This window comes from Nansenia antarctica, assembly GCF_963989245.1.
Source record: "Nansenia antarctica genome assembly, chromosome: 11".
In the NCBI taxonomy this organism is placed as follows: Eukaryota; Metazoa; Chordata; class Actinopteri; order Argentiniformes; family Microstomatidae; genus Nansenia; species Nansenia antarctica.
In genome coordinates, this window is record NC_137681.1 from 17,355,158 (window position 1) to 17,380,953 (window position 25,796).

The 25,796-nt window shown below is 45.1% G+C and overlaps 1 protein-coding gene across 1 annotated transcript; it reads left to right on the top strand.

Annotated features, from left to right (window-relative positions):
* Positions 1–3,907: 3,907 nt before the first annotated feature.
* On the top strand, positions 3,908–25,782 carry LOC308167921 (inverted formin-2-like; the record flags this gene model as incomplete). The annotated part of the gene is made up of 5 exons (XM_080542398.1): positions 3,908–4,094; positions 13,289–14,732; positions 22,261–22,585; positions 22,751–24,256; positions 25,735–25,782. 5 exons carry the CDS (start codon positions 3,908–3,910, stop codon positions 25,780–25,782), a joined length of 3,510 nt encoding a protein of 1,169 aa, XP_080398524.1.
* Between the last annotated feature and the right edge of the window lie 14 nt (positions 25,783–25,796).

Consider the following 25,796-nt stretch of genomic DNA (forward strand, 5'->3'; position numbering starts at 1 on the left):
GAGTCGTCCTTTTCGTCAATGAATGCGATAAAGACGCACGAGAGGAATCGATGGATGCATAAAAACCTTGAGAACTGCCTGTGGATTAAAGTGACGTCAATATCACCAGATATCAAGCAAATACTGACCGATGGGAGATGCTTTTTGTTTGCGCCGATTTTGTTTTCAATGTTTTTCAGAAAATTAAACAGAATTTGCGTTGTTACTGTTCATATGTGTGTTGCAGTCACATATACGTAAACATTACGTTTGAATGGCTTACTGAGCTCGTGTTATTTTGTTCAAACCACACACGGTATGTCGGCTATTTCAGCACCGTGACGCGTTGTCCACCTGCTTATGATTCACTCTGAGGGGTTCAGCGTCAGTGCGCTTCGGTGCACCTTGCTGCCTGATTGTCTGTCCCTGTGTCATTCACTCTCAACATGGATAAAAGTACAATAAGCATTATTCAGGTGGAGTTCGATTCTCTATTCGGACATTATAGGCGCTATATGTGGGACTGTCGGTCCGATATTATTATAAAAAAATAAAAAAAATAAAAAATAAAAAGTGGATTCTCAAAATAATCTGCTAGGCCAAATATTATTGGTGACGGGCCAGCAATGGCCCACGGGCCGCCTATTGCCGACCCCTGTCCTAAGGCATCGGTAGTTACGAACGGGAAACGCTCCACATTTTTCTCATTGTCGAGAGGGACACGCCAGGGGTGCCCGCTGAGCCCACTCCTATTCTCATTCGCCATCGAACCTCTGTCTATCATGTTAAAATCTTCTCCAATAATAAATGGAATTTCTAGATGGGGGAAGGAACACAAGGTGGCGCTATATGCCGACGACTTACTGTTGTATGTATCTGAACCGGTGCAATGCATTTCCCATATAGTTCAGATGCTGCATAGATTTGGTAGCTTTTCGGGATACAAGATCAACCTCACTAAGAGCGAATGTTTTCCAGTGAACAACCTAGATCTCGCAATCCCACAATGTGACTTGCCCTTCCATTTGTCTAAATCTGGCTTCAAATATTTGGGAATTAATATTACACGGTCCTTCTCTAAACTACATGAAAAAAACTTCACGCCCCTTGTTAATAAATTAAAAGATGATTTACAGAAATGGAGGTCCATTAATTTATCACTGGCAGGGAAGATCAACTGTATTAAGCATTAAGATGAACGTTCTACCCCGATTCCTCTACCTTTTCCAATGTCTCCCTATATTCCTCCCAAAGTCCTTCTTCTCGTCCATAGATAAGTCCATATCATCTTTCATTTGGGGGGGGTAAAGTCCCTAGAATACAGAAAAGACTTCTACAGCGACATCGGTCCCAGGGCGGACTGGGCCTACCAAATTTGCTTTATTATCACTGGGCTGCCAATATTCAGAAAATCATATACTGGGTCCATTCACCACAGCCGTCTTGGTGCGAAATAGAAAATGAGTCATGTCTTTCAACATCCCTCTCCGCCTTGATTACCTCCAAACTCCCTCTATCTGCCCCACACTACACCTCTAACCCTGTTGTTGTTAATACATTACGAATATGGTCACAATTTCGACGCCACTTTGGTTTAAAAGATTTCTCCAACCTAGCCCCTATCTGCAATAACCACCTTTTTGTCCCCGCCAGAATAGACAATGCTTTCGCCTTATGGAAAAGACTCGGTCTCTCCAAATTTAAAGATCTCTATACTGAGGGCGTCTTCTCGACCTTTAATCACCTCTCTCAAAAATTCAACCTTCCCCGCTCAAGTTATTTTCGATACCTCCAGGTCCGACATTTCATTAAAAGTTTGGATCCAAACTTCCCAAATGCACCACAACCTTCTGCTATAGATGATATCCTCCAAATTCCTCCCAATCTAAAAGGCCTAATATCAAGTATTTACTCTAGCATATCATCCCTCGGAGACACTTCCCTCCACAAAATTAAAGAGAAATGGCAGGAGGAGCTAGGGGACGTAATACCCGATGACTCCTGGACTGAGGCTCTGACGAGAGTTAACGGGAGCACATCATGTGCTAGACTAGGCGTAATCCAATTTAAGGTCTTGCACCGAATTCACCTTTCCAAATCTAGGCTAGCCAGAATCTATCCTGACGTGGATGAGAATTGTAGCAGATGTCATAACGCTCCGGCAACGCTAACACACATGTTTTGGTCATGTCCCTTATTATTTGATTATTGGTCAGCAGTTTTCAGGACCCTCTCACAGGCACTAGATCTGAACCTGCAACCTAACGCCTACTCAGCTATCTTTGGCATAGCGCCAACTGACCAACAGATTATTAACAAGCATAAAGACATTGTGGCATTTGCCACTCTACTTGCTCGACGGAGGATTTTGCTTTGTTGGACATCCCCCAAACCACCGAATTCCTCCTTATGGTTGACTGACCTTATGCTTCACTTGAAACTTGAAAAGATTAAATATACACTTAGGGGGTCCAAAGACCGCTTTTATTTCACCTGGAACCCAATAATATCCTATTTCAACAAACTAAAAACCCTCCCTGACAATGCAAGTGCGCTGGATGCTGAGTGATGACATATGTTGTGAATCTATTTATCAGGATAAACCCCTAGAGATACATCATCTCGTTCTAGAGAGGGACATATTACAATCATAACAGACATGGTATCACAGACCAACACGACCATCTCATCTATCCTCACTTACAAATGAATTGCACTTTATTTCTCTTTATCTCTTTGATTACTTACCTGTACTGTCTTCATTACCTATCACCACTGTTATTATTATTATTATTATTTATTGTTGTTTATTTATATCCTTCGTCCTGGGATGCACCACTTGGGATTTTGTGGGGGGGGGGGGGGGGGGGTTGGGACATGTTTGTGTTTTGTGTAAAAACAAACCAAAACTGAAAAGTATTATTTTTGTATATCTGTAACATCTCAATAAAAAGAAAGTAAAAAAAATATTTAAAAAAATAAAATAGAAACCATTAGACAAGGCGTTTTCAAGGCAAGCTCTTCTGTGTCAGGCAATTTAGAATGTTGAAGTTTTTCCAATTGTCCCATTGTGATGCAATAAGAAACTATTACAACATTTGCAACATTTGACAGTGCTACAAAAACACTGTGTGCATTGGCCATTGAGATAATATAGAGATATTGAGATATTGAAAGTACTGGGATTCATCTTAATTATGTATTTTCCAGTTTTGGATATACTGCCAATGCTGAGGTAGGTGTGGGATGCATTAAATGCTAATCAAATGTTGGTGGAACAACAGTCACAGTCACTTTCTGTAAGATTTCCCAAACATCAATACCTATGTTGTGTGTGCGTGTGCGTGCATATGTGCATGTGTGTTTATGTAACAGGGAGACTGAGGACCTGGACCTGAACATCCAGTGTGAGGCCTTTGAGGATTCCATGGCCGAGGATGCGGAGGAGATGGAGAGGGTGTACGGAGGCATCGACATGAGCAGTCACCAGGAGGTCTTCACCTCCCTCCTCACCAAAGTGAGCAGCTCCCCAGCCTCTGTCCAGCTGCTGTCCATCCTGCAGGCTCTGCTGCTGGTGGCTCCAGGACGGGGAGACGTGTGGCTGACCCTGGAGGCCCTGGCTGTCCGTGCCACTCTGCTGGCCCACGACTCACAAATGGACTCCGCTGAACGTTTGATGGAGCGCCTGCTCTCTTCCAAGAGACAACAGATCTCAGCCAGTCCCAAGACCAAGACCACCAACAGGGCAATCCAGACAGACTTGCTCGGCAGCACAACCAACCAATCAGACATGGCTTCCGTAACTCCCCCTCCTCCCCCTCCTCCCCCTCCACTTCCTGCTGCTACCCCAAACCCTCCTCCTCCCCCACCCCCACCCCTGCCAGGCACCACTTATGGTGCACCCCCACCACCTCCTCCTTTACCTGGGATGCCACCTCCTCCTCCACCACCTCTACCAGGGATGGGGCAGGGAGGTCCACCTCCTCCCCCTCCCCTGCCTGGTATGGGCCCCCCACCTCCCCCTCCCCTGCCTGGTATGGGCCCCCCACCTCCCCCTCCCCTGCCTGGTATGGGCCCCCCTCCCCCACCACCCCCTCCCCCAGGTATTGGAGGAGGTATTATTGTGCCCCAGAACGCTCCTCTCCCCAAGGCCAGCCGCTGTCCCACACTGCGCATGAAGAAGCTCAACTGGCAGAAGCTGCCCTCCAGAGTGGTGTCTGAAAGCCAATCCATGTGGTCGTCAGTGCAGTCTGATTCCCTGGAACCTGACTACTCCAGCATTGAGGAGCTCTTCTGTCTGCCAGTGACTGACTCAAAGGCCAAAAGTACCAACACTACGGTCAAACGAGAGCCCAAAGAGATATCCTTCATTGATGCCAAGAAAAATCTAGATTTGAACATATTCTTGAAGCAGTTCAGATGCTCACATAAAGACTTTGTAGCTATGATCCAAAATGGGGACCGTTCCAAGTTTGACGTCGAGGTGCTGAAACAGATGCAGACGTTACTGCCGGAGAAACATGAGATTGAGAACCTCAAGTCATACCAAGGGGAGATAGAGAAGCTGGCCGGTGTGGATCGGTTCTACCTCGAGCTCCTATCAGTTTCATGCTACACCATGAGGATCGAGTGCATGCTTCTCTGTGAGGAGACCCCTTCTGTGTTAAAGATGCTGCAACCCAAAGCTGAGCTGCTGGACGCAGCCTGTGAGAGTTTGAAGGAGAGCACCCGCCTTCCAAGTTTCTGCAAGCTCATACTTGACATTGGAAACTTCCTCAACTATGGGAGTCACATAGGCAATGCAGATGGCTTCAAGATCAGCACCTTGCTGAAGCTCACAGATACCAAAGCCAACAAGTCCCGTATCACATTGCTCCATCACATCCTGGAGGAGGCGGAGAAAACCCATGCTGACTTGCTGAACCTTCCGGATGATCTAGAGATCTGTGAAAAGGCTGCTAGAATAAATGTGGATTCTATTCAGGCAGAGTCGAGCTCACTGGTCAAACGGTTGAAGGGTTCTGAGAAAAAAGTGTCCTCTTCTTCTCAGGAGGATATCAAGCAGCAGTATCTCACTGCTATGAAGGGGAACCTGGAGGCCTGTGAGAAGCTGCAGGAGCTCTTTGCCTCCATCAAAAAGAAGAAGGAAGAGCTAGCAGAGTATCTGTGTGAGGACACGTCCCGCCTCTCACTAGAGGAGCTGTTCAACACCATCAAGACCTTCAGAGGACTCTTCCTTAAAGCAATCAAGGAAAACCAGACCTGGAGAGAGCAGGCCATCAAGGCAGAGAAGAGGAAGAAACAGCAAGAGGAGGATGACGCCAAGAGACCGAGGGGGGAGAACGGAAAAATAATTCGTAAAGCCCCCCCAGTCCAGGAGGAGGGCTGCATCATGTTGGACCACCTGTTGGCTATGATGAAGGGCAATGCACTAAGGAAGACCACCAGGGCCCAGGCAGACAGGGGCAGCCTGCCCTCTAATGACAAGAAAAGGGATAGCACCCAGCCTGAACATGCCAAGCTTGAGCGATCATCAGCCGTAGATACCCAATATGGCATAGAAGTGGACAAGGTGGCATCAACCATTCAGCAAGGATCGCAGGACAGACTGCCACACACAGGGGAGTCCACATCAGGCCTTCCAACAGGACTCAAACTGGATTAATCAGAGACCATCGCCCCCCTCAATCCTGGATTGGATCCCCTGCTCAAGGAGGGATCTTCAGAGAGAGATGAGGGCATCAGTGGCGGCTCCTGCCAAATCTCTCAGGGGGGGCAATTGTTGCGTTGATGGTTAAGGTGACACGTTCAAGGGTAAATTCACCTAAATCAGCGGGCTTAAATAAATTGACTCTCACAGCCAAAAAATAAATAATAAAAATAAAAAAAAGCTCTTTGGTCTTGCCCATTGTGGAGAGGTTGGGGTCTGATTGATTGAGTGTGTGGAGTGTGTCTTTTATAAAGGTAACGAGTTCAAACTGGTGCAGTTAATACAGGTAATGAGTGGAGAATAGGAGGGCTTCTTAAAGAAAAACTAACAGGTCTGTGAGAGCTGGAATTATTACTGGTTGGTAGGTGATCAAATACTTATTTCATACAATAAAATGCAAATTAATTATTTAAAAGTCATACAATGTGATTTTCTGGATTTTTGTTTTAGATTCCGTCTCTCACAGTTGAAGTGTACCTATGATAAAAATTACAGACCTCTACATTCTTTCTAAGTGGGAAAACCTGCAAAATCAGCAGTGTATCAAATACTTGTTCTCCCCACTGTAGTTACCGAAATAAAACACAGATCAAAAGATTTAATGTACGATTCAAGTAGCCGATGTCCTTGACAACTGGTAAATGTGGTGGAGCAGGATTTAGCTTCTCTGAGGAGTTAAGTAGAGAGAGCAGCCTGTGGCTGTGGAAAGGATTGGGCTTAAATTGAGGATACACTAAAACGTGAAACTGACAAGCGCCAAAAAAGCTCCCCTGCCAGTTCCTGCCAACAGAGACTTGTTGAGACCAGCGTGCAGGGGGTTGGCACGGGTTCACACCGAGGCTGGTTGAGGCAGAAATCGAAGGACGTCGTGTGTTTTTATATTCCTCATTCGATTCCATGCATTACAATAAGCCTGTCCACCGATTTTCTACCTCCATGGTTGGAACCACGAGACTAGACACTACATGGTCATGGATGTGCCTAGGGACACAGCAAGCATGACCAGGGAAAGTTGTCTCCACAGGACCTGAAGCACAAAGCACCAATTCAGTTCAAGAAAAGAGAAAGAGTAGAGAAATGTATGCTTGTTACACAGAAAGTGTTAAAAAATAAAACTGACGTCATAATCTGCCCTCTAGGGCCAGCATCAGGTGCAGATCAAGCGTCAAGGGGGTTACTATCGTTGAACAGAGAATAGTGGCTTTAAGATGGCACAGACAAGGCTCGTCTGAAAGTAAAACATCAAAATATCGAGGGCATTAGTTATAAGTTACCCCTAATGGGCCAGCATCAGGTGCAAATGAAAAGTAACATTATTTAAAAAAAAATATTGACATACGGTCACTGAGTACTGCAGAGTACTATTTTTGTTGCTTTAATAAAGGCTGGCAGTCTTTAATTTAACTGTTGTTGGTGTGGACTATATACTGGGGAGGTATTTGAATGAATGAATGAATGAATGGTCTTTATTGTCATTGCTACAGTACAGGTACCAAACAACGAAATTTAGGAGGGGTGGCTCCCCTGGTGTTAGGAAAAAAAAAATATATATATATATAATATTCAGGGGTCAAAAAATGTATACAAATATCGGATCGGTATCGGTATCGCCGATACCCGAAGCCCAGGTATCGGTATCGGTAGTGAAAAAGTGGGATCGGGACATCCCTAGCTAAAATGTTGTCAGCGTTCATGGACCAAATTGGATGTGTCGATCCATGGCGCTTCCAATTTCCTCACGATAAAAAATTCTCGTTTTTTTCACACGTCCACCATTCGTATAGCAGAATTGATTACTTCTTTATAGACAGAACACTACTTCCCTTTGTCAAAAACGTAGAATATTCAACCATAATTGAATCTGACCATGCCCCAGTACTATTGGATCTGTCCTTCCCACTTAACTACTCTGACCGCGCTCCATGGAGACTTGATACCACACTACTAACAGATAAAGAATTCTGCCAAATTATTTCAACTGCCATAGACAATTTCTTGGAAACCAATAGGGACGACACTGTTTCTCCCTCCCTGCTCTGGCAGACCCTTAAAGTAGTAATAAGGGGGGACATTATTGCATACACATCTAGGCTGAACAAAGCTAGGAGGCAAGAACAGGAGCAACTTCTCAACTCAATGATTGACATAGATCATCAATACTCTGACTCTCCCACCCCGGAGCTTTACAAAAATAAGCTGAATCTCAAAGCCAAATACGAGTTATTAACATCCGATAAGACAGAACGTATGCTGCTGAAATCACGAGGCTTTGTTTATGAGCATGGGGAAAAGGCTGGTAGAATGTTAGCGCATCAATTAAAATGTAAATCCTCTGACCAACAGATTCCACAAATTAAAAGAGAAAATGGGGAGCTTACAACTGACCCCCTCGAAATCAATGAGACTTTTAGGGCATTTTATTCCAAATTGTACACTTCTGAGGCACCCAATGATGATACCAATATGCAACATTTCTTCACAAATTTAAATGCCCCTGTTATCAACCCTGTTCATAAAGCAGAACTTGAACTACCCTTCCAAGACACCGACATTTATAATGCAATCACAGCTATGCAAAGTAGTAAGGCCCCGGGCCCTGATGGATACCCCATCGAATTCTACAAAAAATTCTCAACCAAATTAACTCCGCTCATCTTAGAAATGTTCAATGACTCAATGGATAATGAGGCCCTGCCACAGACGCTAACAGAGGCATTCATAACCCTTTTACCGAAACCAGGGAAAGACAGAACGGAGTGTGGTTCACATCGCCCCATCTCGCTGCTCAACAGCGATGTCAAGATATTAGCTAAAGCACTCGCCCGGCGTCTAGAGTCCGTCACAGACGAGGTGATCTCCCCTGATCAAACTGGCTTCATGCTGGGCCGCCACTCATTCTCTAACATCCGAAACCTTCTAAATGTCGTACATTCTCCTACGTCCGAGGAGGTACCTGAGGTGGTTCTCTCCCTGGATGCGGAGAAGGCTTTTGACAGAGTGGAGTGGGCGTACTTATTTGAATGTCTGAAAGCTTTTGGCTTTGGACCCACTTTTATTGCATGGATCAGACTACTATACTCATCTCCTAAGGCAGGGGTCGGCAATTAGGTTTGGCCTCGGGCCAATTTTTTTTTGAGCCACTAGATGGCGGGCCCGAACATAATCAAAGGCTAATTTAAGTAATTGATTGTTTTAAAATGTGACACGTTCTAATGCTTTGACTTTTCTTTCGACTGTACACATCGCTAGTCAACTAACACAGCTTGTTTTGTGAACCTGCTAACAATGTAAAGTAGTGTTCTAGTTAACTAGGTAGCTGTCCAATCCATTATGTTGCAGTATTTTGGCTTGATTAGCGAGTTTGTGTTGTGATTCTCAACAACGTTGAAACGTAGTTTCACACTTTTCCATATTTTTGAATAATAAATGTGTGGACTGACGATGTAGCGTAGCCTAACTTATTCTAATAATTATGTAACAGTTTCATTCTGATAATTATTCCCCCCTCCTCCCAGACAAGGTCACATTATTATTATTGGATTGGTTGTTTGCGTGCCGGGTGAAGTTAGCCAAACATTTAACCTGCTAGCAAGAGAAACATAATGTCACTCTCCAAAGGTCTAAAGAGGAAAGTTGACGGTGGAAACAGGGCATTTAAAGAGGAATGGACAGCGAACTATACGTTCATCCTACCTGGTTTCATCAATGCAAAGCCGTTGTGAGAGACATTTTCCGTGCTCACAATGTTCCCTTTCTATACGCGAGTCGTCCTTTTCGTCAATGAATGCGATAAAGACGCACGAGAGGAATCGATGGATGCATAAAAACCTTGAGAACTGCCTGTGGATTAAAGTGACGTCAATATCACCAGATATCAAGCAAATACTGACCGATGGGAGATGCTTTTTGTTTGCGCCGATTTTGTTTTCAATGTTTTTCAGAAAATTAAACAGAATTTGCGTTGTTACTGTTCATATGTGTGTTGCAGTCACATATACGTAAACATTACGTTTGAATGGCTTACTGAGCTCGTGTTATTTTGTTCAAACCACACACGGTATGTCGGCTATTTCAGCACCGTGACGCGTTGTCCACCTGCTTATGATTCACTCTGAGGGGTTCAGCGTCAGTGCGCTTCGGTGCACCTTGCTGCCTGATTGTCTGTCCCTGTGTCATTCACTCTCAACATGGATAAAAGTACAATAAGCATTATTCAGGTGGAGTTCGATTCTCTATTCGGACATTATAGGCGCTATATGTGGGACTGTCGGTCCGATATTATTATAAAAAAATAAAAAAAATAAAAAATAAAAAGTGGATTCTCAAAATAATCTGCTGGGCCAAATATTATTGGTGACGGGCCAGCAATGGCCCACGGGCCGCCTATTGCCGACCCCTGTCCTAAGGCATCGGTAGTTACGAACGGGAAACGCTCCACATTTTTCTCATTGTCGAGAGGGACACGCCAGGGGTGCCCGCTGAGCCCACTCCTATTCTCATTCGCCATCGAACCTCTGTCTATCATGTTAAAATCTTCTCCAATAATAAATGGAATTTCTAGATGGGGGAAGGAACACAAGGTGGCGCTATATGCCGACGACTTACTGTTGTATGTATCTGAACCGGTGCAATGCATTTCCCATATAGTTCAGATGCTGCATAGATTTGGTAGCTTTTCGGGATACAAGATCAACCTCACTAAGAGCGAATGTTTTCCAGTGAACAACCTAGATCTCGCAATCCCACAATGTGACTTGCCCTTCCATTTGTCTAAATCTGGCTTCAAATATTTGGGAATTAATATTACACGGTCCTTCTCTAAACTACATGAAAAAAACTTCACGCCCCTTGTTAATAAATTAAAAGATGATTTACAGAAATGGAGGTCCATTAATTTATCACTGGCAGGGAAGATCAACTGTATTAAGCATTAAGATGAACGTTCTACCCCGATTCCTCTACCTTTTCCAATGTCTCCCTATATTCCTCCCAAAGTCCTTCTTCTCGTCCATAGATAAGTCCATATCATCTTTCATTTGGGGGGGGTAAAGTCCCTAGAATACAGAAAAGACTTCTACAGCGACATCGGTCCCAGGGCGGACTGGGCCTACCAAATTTGCTTTATTATCACTGGGCTGCCAATATTCAGAAAATCATATACTGGGTCCATTCACCACAGCCGTCTTGGTGCGAAATAGAAAATGAGTCATGTCTTTCAACATCCCTCTCCGCCTTGATTACCTCCAAACTCCCTCTATCTGCCCCACACTACACCTCTAACCCTGTTGTTGTTAATACATTACGAATATGGTCACAATTTCGACGCCACTTTGGTTTAAAAGATTTCTCCAACCTAGCCCCTATCTGCAATAACCACCTTTTTGTCCCCGCCAGAATAGACAATGCTTTCGCCTTATGGAAAAGACTCGGTCTCTCCAAATTTAAAGATCTCTATACTGAGGGCGTCTTCTCGACCTTTAATCACCTCTCTCAAAAATTCAACCTTCCCCGCTCAAGTTATTTTCGATACCTCCAGGTCTGACATTTCATTAAAAGTTTGGATCCAAACTTCCCAAATGCACCACAACCTTCTGCTATAGATGATATCCTCCAAATTCCTCCCAATCTAAAAGGCCTAATATCAAGTATTTACTCTAGCATATCATCCCTCGGAGACACTTCCCTCCACAAAATTAAAGAGAAATGGCAGGAGGAGCTAGGGGACGTAATACCCGATGACTCCTGGACTGAGGCTCTGACGAGAGTTAACGGGAGCACATCATGTGCTAGACTAGGCGTAATCCAATTTAAGGTCTTGCACCGAATTCACCTTTCCAAATCTAGGCTAGCCAGAATCTATCCTGACGTGGATGAGAATTGTAGCAGATGTCATAACGCTCCGGCAACGCTAACACACATGTTTTGGTCATGTCCCTTATTATTTGATTATTGGTCAGCAGTTTTCAGGACCCTCTCACAGGCACTAGATCTGAACCTGCAACCTAACGCCTACTCAGCTATCTTTGGCATAGCGCCAACTGACCAACAGATTATTAACAAGCATAAAGACATTGTGGCATTTGCCACTCTACTTGCTCGACGGAGGATTTTGCTTTGTTGGACATCCCCCAAACCACCGAATTCCTCCTTATGGTTGACTGACCTTATGCTTCACTTGAAACTTGAAAAGATTAAATATACACTTAGGGGGTCCAAAGACCGCTTTTATTTCACCTGGAACCCAATAATATCCTATTTCAACAAACTAAAAACCCTCCCTGACAATGCAAGTGCGCTGGATGCTGAGTGATGACATATGTTGTGAATCTATTTATCAGGATAAACCCCTAGAGATACATCATCTCGTTCTAGAGAGGGACATATTACAATCATAACAGACATGGTATCACAGACCAACACGACCATCTCATCTATCCTCACTTACAAATGAATTGCACTTTATTTCTCTTTATCTCTTTGATTACTTACCTGTACTGTCTTCATTACCTATCACCACTGTTATTATTATTATTATTATTTATTGTTGTTTATTTATATCCTTCGTCCTGGGATGCACCACTTGGGATTTTGTGGGGGGGGGGGGGGGGGTTGGGACATGTTTGTGTTTTGTGTAAAAACAAACCAAAACTGAAAAGTATTATTTTTGTATATCTGTAACATCTCAATAAAAAGAAAGTAAAAAAAATATTTAAAAAAATAAAATAGAAACCATTAGACAAGGCGTTTTCAAGGCAAGCTCTTCTGTGTCAGGCAATTTAGAATGTTGAAGTTTTTCCAATTGTCCCATTGTGATGCAATAAGAAACTATTACAACATTTGCAACATTTGACAGTGCTACAAAAACACTGTGTGCATTGGCCATTGAGATAATATAGAGATATTGAGATATTGAAAGTACTGGGATTCATCTTAATTATGTATTTTCCAGTTTTGGATATACTGCCAATGCTGAGGTAGGTGTGGGATGCATTAAATGCTAATCAAATGTTGGTGGAACAACAGTCACAGTCACTTTCTGTAAGATTTCCCAAACATCAATACCTATGTTGTGTGTGCGTGTGCGTGCATATGTGCATGTGTGTTTATGTAACAGGGAGACTGAGGACCTGGACCTGAACATCCAGTGTGAGGCCTTTGAGGATTCCATGGCCGAGGATGCGGAGGAGATGGAGAGGGTGTACGGAGGCATCGACATGAGCAGTCACCAGGAGGTCTTCACCTCCCTCCTCACCAAAGTGAGCAGCTCCCCAGCCTCTGTCCAGCTGCTGTCCATCCTGCAGGCTCTGCTGCTGGTGGCTCCAGGACGGGGAGACGTGTGGCTGACCCTGGAGGCCCTGGCTGTCCGTGCCACTCTGCTGGCCCACGACTCACAAATGGACTCCGCTGAACGTTTGATGGAGCGCCTGCTCTCTTCCAAGAGACAACAGATCTCAGCCAGTCCCAAGACCAAGACCACCAACAGGGCAATCCAGACAGACTTGCTCGGCAGCACAACCAACCAATCAGACATGGCTTCCGTAACTCCCCCTCCTCCCCCTCCTCCCCCTCCACTTCCTGCTGCTACCCCAAACCCTCCTCCTCCCCCACCCCCACCCCTGCCAGGCACCACTTATGGTGCACCCCCACCACCTCCTCCTTTACCTGGGATGCCACCTCCTCCTCCACCACCTCTACCAGGGATGGGGCAGGGAGGTCCACCTCCTCCCCCTCCCCTGCCTGGTATGGGCCCCCCACCTCCCCCTCCCCTGCCTGGTATGGGCCCCCCACCTCCCCCTCCCCTGCCTGGTATGGGCCCCCCTCCCCCACCACCCCCTCCCCCAGGTATTGGAGGAGGTATTATTGTGCCCCAGAACGCTCCTCTCCCCAAGGCCAGCCGCTGTCCCACACTGCGCATGAAGAAGCTCAACTGGCAGAAGCTGCCCTCCAGAGTGGTGTCTGAAAGCCAATCCATGTGGTCGTCAGTGCAGTCTGATTCCCTGGAACCTGACTACTCCAGCATTGAGGAGCTCTTCTGTCTGCCAGTGACTGACTCAAAGGCCAAAAGTACCAACACTACGGTCAAACGAGAGCCCAAAGAGATATCCTTCATTGATGCCAAGAAAAATCTAGATTTGAACATATTCTTGAAGCAGTTCAGATGCTCACATAAAGACTTTGTAGCTATGATCCAAAATGGGGACCGTTCCAAGTTTGACGTCGAGGTGCTGAAACAGATGCAGACGTTACTGCCGGAGAAACATGAGATTGAGAACCTCAAGTCATACCAAGGGGAGATAGAGAAGCTGGCCGGTGTGGATCGGTTCTACCTCGAGCTCCTATCAGTTTCATGCTACACCATGAGGATCGAGTGCATGCTTCTCTGTGAGGAGACCCCTTCTGTGTTAAAGATGCTGCAACCCAAAGCTGAGCTGCTGGACGCAGCCTGTGAGAGTTTGAAGGAGAGCACCCGCCTTCCAAGTTTCTGCAAGCTCATACTTGACATTGGAAACTTCCTCAACTATGGGAGTCACATAGGCAATGCAGATGGCTTCAAGATCAGCACCTTGCTGAAGCTCACAGATACCAAAGCCAACAAGTCCCGTATCACATTGCTCCATCACATCCTGGAGGAGGCGGAGAAAACCCATGCTGACTTGCTGAACCTTCCGGATGATCTAGAGATCTGTGAAAAGGCTGCTAGAATAAATGTGGATTCTATTCAGGCAGAGTCGAGCTCACTGGTCAAACGGTTGAAGGGTTCTGAGAAAAAAGTGTCCTCTTCTTCTCAGGAGGATATCAAGCAGCAGTATCTCACTGCTATGAAGGGGAACCTGGAGGCCTGTGAGAAGCTGCAGGAGCTCTTTGCCTCCATCAAAAAGAAGAAGGAAGAGCTAGCAGAGTATCTGTGTGAGGACACGTCCCGCCTCTCACTAGAGGAGCTGTTCAACACCATCAAGACCTTCAGAGGACTCTTCCTTAAAGCAATCAAGGAAAACCAGACCTGGAGAGAGCAGGCCATCAAGGCAGAGAAGAGGAAGAAACAGCAAGAGGAGGATGACGCCAAGAGACCGAGGGGGGAGAACGGAAAAATAATTCGTAAAGCCCCCCCAGTCCAGGAGGAGGGCTGCATCATGTTGGACCACCTGTTGGCTATGATGAAGGGCAATGCACTAAGGAAGACCACCAGGGCCCAGGCAGACAGGGGCAGCCTGCCCTCTAATGACAAGAAAAGGGATAGCACCCAGCCTGAACATGCCAAGCTTGAGCGATCATCAGCCGTAGATACCCAATATGGCATAGAAGTGGACAAGGTGGCATCAACCATTCAGCAAGGATCGCAGGACAGACTGCCACACACAGGGGAGTCCACATCAGGCCTTCCAACAGGACTCAAACTGGATTAATCAGAGACCATCGCCCCCCTCAATCCTGGATTGGATCCCCTGCTCAAGGAGGGATCTTCAGAGAGAGATGAGGGCATCAGTGGCGGCTCCTGCCAAATCTCTCAGGGGGGGCAATTGTTGCGTTGATGGTTAAGGTGACACGTTCAAGGGTAAATTCACCTAAATCAGCGGGCTTAAATAAATTGACTCTCACAGCCAAAAAATAAATAATAAAAATAAAAAAAAGCTCTTTGGTCTTGCCCATTGTGGAGAGGTTGGGGTCTGATTGATTGAGTGTGTGGAGTGTGTCTTTTATAAAGGTAACGAGTTCAAACTGGTGCAGTTAATACAGGTAATGAGTGGAGAATAGGAGGGCTTCTTAAAGAAAAACTAACAGGTCTGTGAGAGCTGGAATTATTACTGGTTGGTAGGTGATCAAATACTTATTTCATACAATAAAATGCAAATTAATTATTTAAAAGTCATACAATGTGATTTTCTGGATTTTTGTTTTAGATTCCGTCTCTCACAGTTGAAGTGTACCTATGATAAAAATTACAGACCTCTACATTCTTTCTAAGTGGGAAAACCTGCAAAATCAGCAGTGTATCAAATACTTGTTCTCCCCACTGTAGTTACCGAAATAAAACACAGATCAAAAGATTTAATGTACGATTCAAGTAGCCGATGTCCTTGACAACTGGTAAATGTGGTGGAGCAGGATTTAGCTTCTCTGAGGAGTTAAGTAGAGAGAGCAGCCTGTGGCTGTGGAAAGGATTGGGCTTAAATTGAGGATACACTAAAACGTGAAACTGACAAGCGCCAAAAAAGCTCCCCTGCCAGTTCCTGCCAACAGAGACTTGTTGAGACCAGCGTGCAGGGGGTTGGCACGGGTTCACACCGAGGCTGGTTGAGGCAGAAATCGAAGGACGTCGTGTGTTTTTATATTCCTCATTCGATTCCATGCATTACAATAAGCCTGTCCACCGATTTTCTACCTCCATGGTTGGAACCACGAGACTAGACACTACATGGTCATGGATGTGCCTAGGGACACAGCAAGCATGACCAGGGAAAGTTGTCTCCACAGGACCTGAAGCACAAAGCACCAATTCAGTTCAAGAAAAGAGAAAGAGTAGAGAAATGTATGCTTGTTACACAGAAAGTGTTAAAAAATAAAACTGACGTCATAATCTGCCCTCTAGGGCCAGCATCAGGTGCAGATCAAGCGTCAAGGGGGTTACTATCGTTGAACAGAGAATAGTGGCTTTAAGATGGCACAGACAAGGCTCGTCTGAAAGTAAAACATCAAAATATCGAGGGCATTAGTTATAAGTTACCCCTAATGGGCCAGCATCAGGTGCAAATGAAAAGTAACATTATTTTAAAAAAAATATTGACATACGGTCACTGAGTACTGCAGAGTACTATTTTTGTTGCTTTAATAAAGGCTGGCAGTCTTTAATTTAACTGTTGTTGGTGTGGACTATATACTGGGGAGGTATTTGAATGAATGAATGAATGAATGGTCTTTATTGTCATTGCTACAGTACAGGTACCAAACAACGAAATTTAGGAGGGGTGGCTCCCCTGGTGTTAGGAAAAAAAAAAATATATATATATATATAATATTCAGGGGTCAAAAAATGTATACAAATATCGGATCGGTATCGGTATCGCCGATACCCGAAGCCCAGGTATCGGTATCGGTAGTGAAAAAGTGGGATCGGGACATCCCTAGCTAAAATGTTGTCAGCGTTCATGGACCAAATTGGATGTGTCGATCCATGGCGCTTCCAATTTCCTCACGATAAAAAATTCTCGTTTTTTTCACACGTCCACCATTCGTATAGCAGAATTGATTACTTCTTTATAGACAGAACACTACTTCCCTTTGTCAAAAACGTAGAATATTCAACCATAATTGAATCTGACCATGCCCCAGTACTATTGGATCTGTCCTTCCCACTTAACTACTCTGACCGCGCTCCATGGAGACTTGATACCACACTACTAACAGATAAAGAATTCTGCCAAATGATTTCAACTGCCATAGACAATTTCTTGGAAACCAATAGGGACGACACTGTTTCTCCCTCCCTGCTCTGGCAGACCCTTAAAGTAGTAATAAGGGGGGACATTATTGCATACACATCTAGGCTGAACAAAGCTAGGAGGCAAGAACAGGAGCAACTTCTCAACTCAATGATTGACATAGATCATCAATACTCTGACTCTCCCACCCCGGAGCTTTACAAAAATAAGCTGAATCTCAAAGCCAAATACGAGTTATTAACATCCGATAAGACAGAACGTATGCTGCTGAAATCACGAGGCTTTGTTTATGAGCATGGGGAAAAGGCTGGTAGAATGTTAGCGCATCAATTAAAATGTAAATCCTCTGACCAACAGATTCCACAAATTAAAAGAGAAAATGGGGAGCTTACAACTGACCCCCTCGAAATCAATGAGACTTTTAGGGCATTTTATTCCAAATTGTACACTTCTGAGGCACCCAATGATGATACCAATATGCAACATTTCTTCACAAATTTAAATGCCCCTGTTATCAACCCTGTTCATAAAGCAGAACTTGAACTACCCTTCCAAGACACCGACATTTATAATGCAATCACAGCTATGCAAAGTAGTAAGGCCCCGGGCCCTGATGGATACCCCATCGAATTCTACAAAAAATTCTCAACCAAATTAACTCCGCTCATCTTAGAAATGTTCAATGACTCAATGGATAATGAGGCCCTGCCACAGACGCTAACAGAGGCATTCATAACCCTTTTACCGAAACCAGGGAAAGACAGAACGGAGTGTGGTTCACATCGCCCCATCTCGCTGCTCAACAGCGATGTCAAGATATTAGCTAAAGCACTCGCCCGGCGTCTAGAGTCCGTCACAGACGAGGTGATCTCCCCTGATCAAACTGGCTTCATGCTGGGCCGCCACTCATTCTCTAACATCCGAAACCTTCTAAATGTCGTACATTCTCCTACGTCCGAGGAGGTACCTGAGGTGGTTCTCTCCCTGGATGCGGAGAAGGCTTTTGACAGAGTGGAGTGGGCGTACTTATTTGAATGTCTGAAAGCTTTTGGCTTTGGACCCACTTTTATTGCATGGATCAGACTACTATACTCATCTCCTAAGGCAGGGGTCGGCAATTAGGTTTGGCCTCGGGCCAATTTTTTTTTGAGCCACTAGATGGCGGGCCCGAACATAATCAAAGGCTAATTTAAGTAATTGATTGTTTTAAAATGTGACACGTTCTAATGCTTTGACTTTTCTTTCGACTGTACACATCGCTAGTCAACTAACACAGCTTGTTTTGTGAACCTGCTAACAATGTAAAGTAGTGTTCTAGTTAACTAGGTAGCTGTCCAATCCATTATGTTGCAGTATTTTGGCTTGATTAGCGAGTTTGTGTTGTGATTCTCAACAACGTTGAAACGTAGTTTCACACTTTTCCATATTTTTGAATAATAAATGTGTGGACTGACGATGTAGCGTAGCCTAACTTATTCTAATAATTATGTAACAGTTTCATTCTGATAATTATTCCCCCCTCCTCCCAGACAAGGTCACATTATTATTATTGGATTGGTTGTTTGCGTGCCGGGTGAAGTTAGCCAAACATTTAACCTGCTAGCAAGAGAAACATAATGTCACTCTCCAAAGGTCTAAAGAGGAAAGTTGACGGTGGAAACAGGGCATTTAAAGAGGAATGGACAGCGAACTATACGTTCATCCTACCTGGTTTCATCAATGCAAAGCCGTTGTGAGAGACATTTTCCGTGCTCACAATGTTCCCTTTCTATACGCGAGTCGTCCTTTTCGTCAATGAATGCGATAAAGACGCACGAGAGGAATCGATGGATGCATAAAAACCTTGAGAACTGCCTGTGGATTAAAGTGACGTCAATATCACCAGATATCAAGCAAATACTGACCGATGGGAGATGCTTTTTGTTTGCGCCGATTTTGTTTTCAATGTTTTTCAGAAAATTAAACAGAATTTGCGTTGTTACTGTTCATATGTGTGTTGCAGTCACATATACGTAAACATTACGTTTGAATGGCTTACTGAGCTCGTGTTATTTTGTTCAAACCACACACGGTATGTCGGCTATTTCAGCACCGTGACGCGTTGTCCACCTGCTTATGATTCACTCTGAGGGGTTCAGCGTCAGTGCGCTTCGGTGCACCTTGCTGCCTGATTGTCTGTCCCTGTGTCATTCACTCTCAACATGGATAAAAGTACAATAAGCATTATTCAGGTGGAGTTCGATTCTCTATTCGGACATTATAGGCGCTATATGTGGGACTGTCGGTCCGATATTATTATAAAAAAATAAAAAAAATAAAAAATAAAAAGTGGATTCTCAAAATAATCTGCTGGGCCAAATATTATTGGTGACGGGCCAGCAATGGCCCACGGGCCGCCTATTGCCGACCCCTGTCCTAAGGCATCGGTAGTTACGAACGGGAAACGCTCCACATTTTTCTCATTGTCGAGAGGGACACGCCAGGGGTGCCCGCTGAGCCCACTCCTATTCTCATTCGCCATCGAACCTCTGTCTATCATGTTAAAATCTTCTCCAATAATAAATGGAATTTCTAGATGGGGGAAGGAACACAAGGTGGCGCTATATGCCGACGACTTACTGTTGTATGTATCTGAACCGGTGCAATGCATTTCCCATATAGTTCAGATGCTGCATAGATTTGGTAGCTTTTCGGGATACAAGATCAACCTCACTAAGAGCGAATGTTTTCCAGTGAACAACCTAGATCTCGCAATCCCACAATGTGACTTGCCCTTCCATTTGTCTAAATCTGGCTTCAAATATTTGGGAATTAATATTACACGGTCCTTCTCTAAACTACATGAAAAAAACTTCACGCCCCTTGTTAATAAATTAAAAGATGATTTACAGAAATGGAGGTCCATTAATTTATCACTGGCAGGGAAGATCAACTGTATTAAGCATTAAGATGAACGTTCTACCCCGATTCCTCTACCTTTTCCAATGTCTCCCTATATTCCTCCCAAAGTCCTTCTTCTCGTCCATAGATAAGTCCATATCATCTTTCATTTGGGGGGGGTAAAGTCCCTAGAATACAGAAAAGACTTCTACAGCGACATCGGTCCCAGGGCGGACTGGGCCTACCAAATTTGCTTTATTATCACTGGGCTGCCAATATTCAGAAAATCATATACTGGGTCCATTCACCACAGCCGTCTTGGTGCGAAATAGAAAATGAGTCATGTCTTTCAACATCCCTCTCCGCCTTGATTACCTCCAAACTCCCTCTATCTGCCCCACACTACACCTCTAACCCTGTTGTTGTTAATACATTACGAATATGGTCACAATTTCGACGCCACTTTGGTTTAAAAGATTTCTCCAACCTAGCCCCTATCTGCAATAACCACCTTTTTGTCCCCGCCAGAATAGACAATGCTTTCGCCTTATGGAAAAGACTCGGTCTCTCCAAATTTAAAGATCTCTATACTGAGGGCGTCTTCTCGACCTTTAATCACCTCTCTCAAAAATTCAACCTTCCCCGCTCAAGTTATTTTCGATACCTCCAGGTCCGACATTTCATTAAAAGTTTGGATCCAAACTTCCCAAATGCACCACAACCTTCTGCTATAGATGATATCCTCCAAATTCCTCCCAATCTAAAAGGCCTAATATCAAGTATTTACTCTAGCATATCATCCCTCGGAGACACTTCCCTCCACAAAATTAAAGAGAAATGGCAGGAGGAGCTAGGGGACGTAATACCCGATGACTCCTGGACTGAGGCTCTGACGAGAGTTAACGGGAGCACATCATGTGCTAGACTAGGCGTAATCCAATTTAAGGTCTTGCACCGAATTCACCTTTCCAAATCTAGGCTAGCCAGAATCTATCCTGACGTGGATGAGAATTGTAGCAGATGTCATAACGCTCCGGCAACGCTAACACACATGTTTTGGTCATGTCCCTTATTATTTGATTATTGGTCAGCAGTTTTCAGGACCCTCTCACAGGCACTAGATCTGAACCTGCAACCTAACGCCTACTCAGCTATCTTTGGCATAGCGCCAACTGACCAACAGATTATTAACAAGCATAAAGACATTGTGGCATTTGCCACTCTACTTGCTCGACGGAGGATTTTGCTTTGTTGGACATCCCCCAAACCACCGAATTCCTCCTTATGGTTGACTGACCTTATGCTTCACTTGAAACTTGAAAAGATTAAATATACACTTAGGGGGTCCAAAGACCGCTTTTATTTCACCTGGAACCCAATAATATCCTATTTCAACAAACTAAAAACCCTCCCTGACAATGCAAGTGCGCTGGATGCTGAGTGATGACATATGTTGTGAATCTATTTATCAGGATAAACCCCTAGAGATACATCATCTCGTTCTAGAGAGGGACATATTACAATCATAACAGACATGGTATCACAGACCAACACGACCATCTCATCTATCCTCACTTACAAATGAATTGCACTTTATTTCTCTTTATCTCTTTGATTACTTACCTGTACTGTCTTCATTACCTATCACCACTGTTATTATTATTATTATTATTTATTGTTGTTTATTTATATCCTTCGTCCTGGGATGCACCACTTGGGATTTTGTGGGGGGGGGGGGGGGGGGGGGGTTGGGACATGTTTGTGTTTTGTGTAAAAACAAACCAAAACTGAAAAGTATTATTTTTGTATATCTGTAACATCTCAATAAAAAGAAAGTAAAAAAAATATTTAAAAAAATAAAATAGAAACCATTAGACAAGGCGTTTTCAAGGCAAGCTCTTCTGTGTCAGGCAATTTAGAATGTTGAAGTTTTTCCAATTGTCCCATTGTGATGCAATAAGAAACTATTACAACATTTGCAACATTTGACAGTGCTACAAAAACACTGTGTGCATTGGCCATTGAGATAATATAGAGATATTGAGATATTGAAAGTACTGGGATTCATCTTAATTATGTATTTTCCAGTTTTGGATATACTGCCAATGCTGAGGTAGGTGTGGGATGCATTAAATGCTAATCAAATGTTGGTGGAACAACAGTCACAGTCACTTTCTGTAAGATTTCCCAAACATCAATACCTATGTTGTGTGTGCGTGTGCGTGCATATGTGCATGTGTGTTTATGTAACAGGGAGACTGAGGACCTGGACCTGAACATCCAGTGTGAGGCCTTTGAGGATTCCATGGCCGAGGATGCGGAGGAGATGGAGAGGGTGTACGGAGGCATCGACATGAGCAGTCACCAGGAGGTCTTCACCTCCCTCCTCACCAAAGTGAGCAGCTCCCCAGCCTCTGTCCAGCTGCTGTCCATCCTGCAGGCTCTGCTGCTGGTGGCTCCAGGACGGGGAGACGTGTGGCTGACCCTGGAGGCCCTGGCTGTCCGTGCCACTCTGCTGGCCCACGACTCACAAATGGACTCCGCTGAACGTTTGATGGAGCGCCTGCTCTCTTCCAAGAGACAACAGATCTCAGCCAGTCCCAAGACCAAGACCACCAACAGGGCAATCCAGACAGACTTGCTCGGCAGCACAACCAACCAATCAGACATGGCTTCCGTAACTCCCCCTCCTCCCCCTCCTCCCCCTCCACTTCCTGCTGCTACCCCAAACCCTCCTCCTCCCCCACCCCCACCCCTGCCAGGCACCACTTATGGTGCACCCCCACCACCTCCTCCTTTACCTGGGATGCCACCTCCTCCTCCACCACCTCTACCAGGGATGGGGCAGGGAGGTCCACCTCCTCCCCCTCCCCTGCCTGGTATGGGCCCCCCACCTCCCCCTCCCCTGCCTGGTATGGGCCCCCCACCTCCCCCTCCCCTGCCTGGTATGGGCCCCCCTCCCCCACCACCCCCTCCCCCAGGTATTGGAGGAGGTATTATTGTGCCCCAGAACGCTCCTCTCCCCAAGGCCAGCCGCTGTCCCACACTGCGCATGAAGAAGCTCAACTGGCAGAAGCTGCCCTCCAGAGTGGTGTCTGAAAGCCAATCCATGTGGTCGTCAGTGCAGTCTGATTCCCTGGAACCTGACTACTCCAGCATTGAGGAGCTCTTCTGTCTGCCAGTGACTGACTCAAAGGCCAAAAGTACCAACACTACGGTCAAACGAGAGCCCAAAGAGATATCCTTCATTGATGCCAAGAAAAATCTAGATTTGAACATATTCTTGAAGCAGTTCAGATGCTCACATAAAGACTTTGTAGCTATGATCCAAAATGGGGACCGTTCCAAGTTTGACGTCGAGGTGCTGAAACAGATGCAGACGTTACTGCCGGAGAAACATGAGATTGAGAACCTCAAGTCATACCAAGGGGAGATAGAGAAGCTGGCCGGTGTGGATCGGTTCTACCTCGAGCTCCTATCAGTTTCATGCTACACCATGAGGATCGAGTGCATGCTTCTCTGTGAGGAGACCCCTTCTGTGTTAAAGATGCTGCAACCCAAAGCTGAGCTGCTGGACGCAGCCTGTGAGAGTTTGAAGGAGAGCACCCGCCTTCCAAGTTTCTGCAAGCTCATACTTGACATTGGAAACTTCCTCAACTATGGGAGTCACATAGGCAATGCAGATGGCTTCAAGATCAGCACCTTGCTGAAGCTCACAGATACCAAAGCCAACAAGTCCCGTATCACATTGCTCCATCACATCCTGGAGGAGGCGGAGAAAACCCATGCTGACTTGCTGAACCTTCCGGATGATCTAGAGATCTGTGAAAAGGCTGCTAGAATAAATGTGGATTCTATTCAGGCAGAGTCGAGCTCACTGGTCAAACGGTTGAAGGGTTCTGAGAAAAAAGTGTCCTCTTCTTCTCAGGAGGATATCAAGCAGCAGTATCTCACTGCTATGAAGGGGAACCTGGAGGCCTGTGAGAAGCTGCAGGAGCTCTTTGCCTCCATCAAAAAGAAGAAGGAAGAGCTAGCAGAGTATCTGTGTGAGGACACGTCCCGCCTCTCACTAGAGGAGCTGTTCAACACCATCAAGACCTTCAGAGGACTCTTCCTTAAAGCAATCAAGGAAAACCAGACCTGGAGAGAGCAGGCCATCAAGGCAGAGAAGAGGAAGAAACAGCAAGAGGAGGATGACGCCAAGAGACCGAGGGGGGAGAACGGAAAAATAATTCGTAAAGCCCCCCCAGTCCAGGAGGAGGGCTGCATCATGTTGGACCACCTGTTGGCTATGATGAAGGGCAATGCACTAAGGAAGACCACCAGGGCCCAGGCAGACAGGGGCAGCCTGCCCTCTAATGACAAGAAAAGGGATAGCACCCAGCCTGAACATGCCAAGCTTGAGCGATCATCAGCCGTAGATACCCAATATGGCATAGAAGTGGACAAGGTGGCATCAACCATTCAGCAAGGATCGCAGGACAGACTGCCACACACAGGGGAGTCCACATCAGGCCTTCCAACAGGACTCAAACTGGATTAATCAGAGACCATCGCCCCCCTCAATCCTGGATTGGATCCCCTGCTCAAGGAGGGATCTTCAGAGAGAGATGAGGGCATCAGTGGCGGCTCCTGCCAAATCTCTCAGGGGGGGCAATTGTTGCGTTGATGGTTAAGGTGACACGTTCAAGGGTAAATTCACCTAAATCAGCGGGCTTAAATAAATTGACTCTCACAGCCAAAAAATAAATAATAAAAATAAAAAAAAGCTCTTTGGTCTTGCCCATTGTGGAGAGGTTGGGGTCTGATTGATTGAGTGTGTGGAGTGTGTCTTTTATAAAGGTAACGAGTTCAAACTGGTGCAGTTAATACAGGTAATGAGTGGAGAATAGGAGGGCTTCTTAAAGAAAAACTAACAGGTCTGTGAGAGCTGGAATTATTACTGGTTGGTAGGTGATCAAATACTTATTTCATACAATAAAATGCAAATTAATTATTTAAAAGTCATACAATGTGATTTTCTGGATTTTTGTTTTAGATTCCGTCTCTCACAGTTGAAGTGTACCTATGATAAAAATTACAGACCTCTACATTCTTTCTAAGTGGGAAAACCTGCAAAATCAGCAGTGTATCAAATACTTGTTCTCCCCACTGTAGTTACCGAAATAAAACACAGATCAAAAGATTTAATGTACGATTCAAGTAGCCGATGTCCTTGACAACTGGTAAATGTGGTGGAGCAGGATTTAGCTTCTCTGAGGAGTTAAGTAGAGAGAGCAGCCTGTGGCTGTGGAAAGGATTGGGCTTAAATTGAGGATACACTAAAACGTGAAACTGACAAGCGCCAAAAAAGCTCCCCTGCCAGTTCCTGCCAACAGAGACTTGTTGAGACCAGCGTGCAGGGGGTTGGCACGGGTTCACACCGAGGCTGGTTGAGGCAGAAATCGAAGGACGTCGTGTGTTTTTATATTCCTCATTCGATTCCATGCATTACAATAAGCCTGTCCACCGATTTTCTACCTCCATGGTTGGAACCACGAGACTAGACACTACATGGTCATGGATGTGCCTAGGGACACAGCAAGCATGACCAGGGAAAGTTGTCTCCACAGGACCTGAAGCACAAAGCACCAATTCAGTTCAAGAAAAGAGAAAGAGTAGAGAAATGTATGCTTGTTACACAGAAAGTGTTAAAAAATAAAACTGACGTCATAATCTGCCCTCTAGGGCCAGCATCAGGTGCAGATCAAGCGTCAAGGGGGTTACTATCGTTGAACAGAGAATAGTGG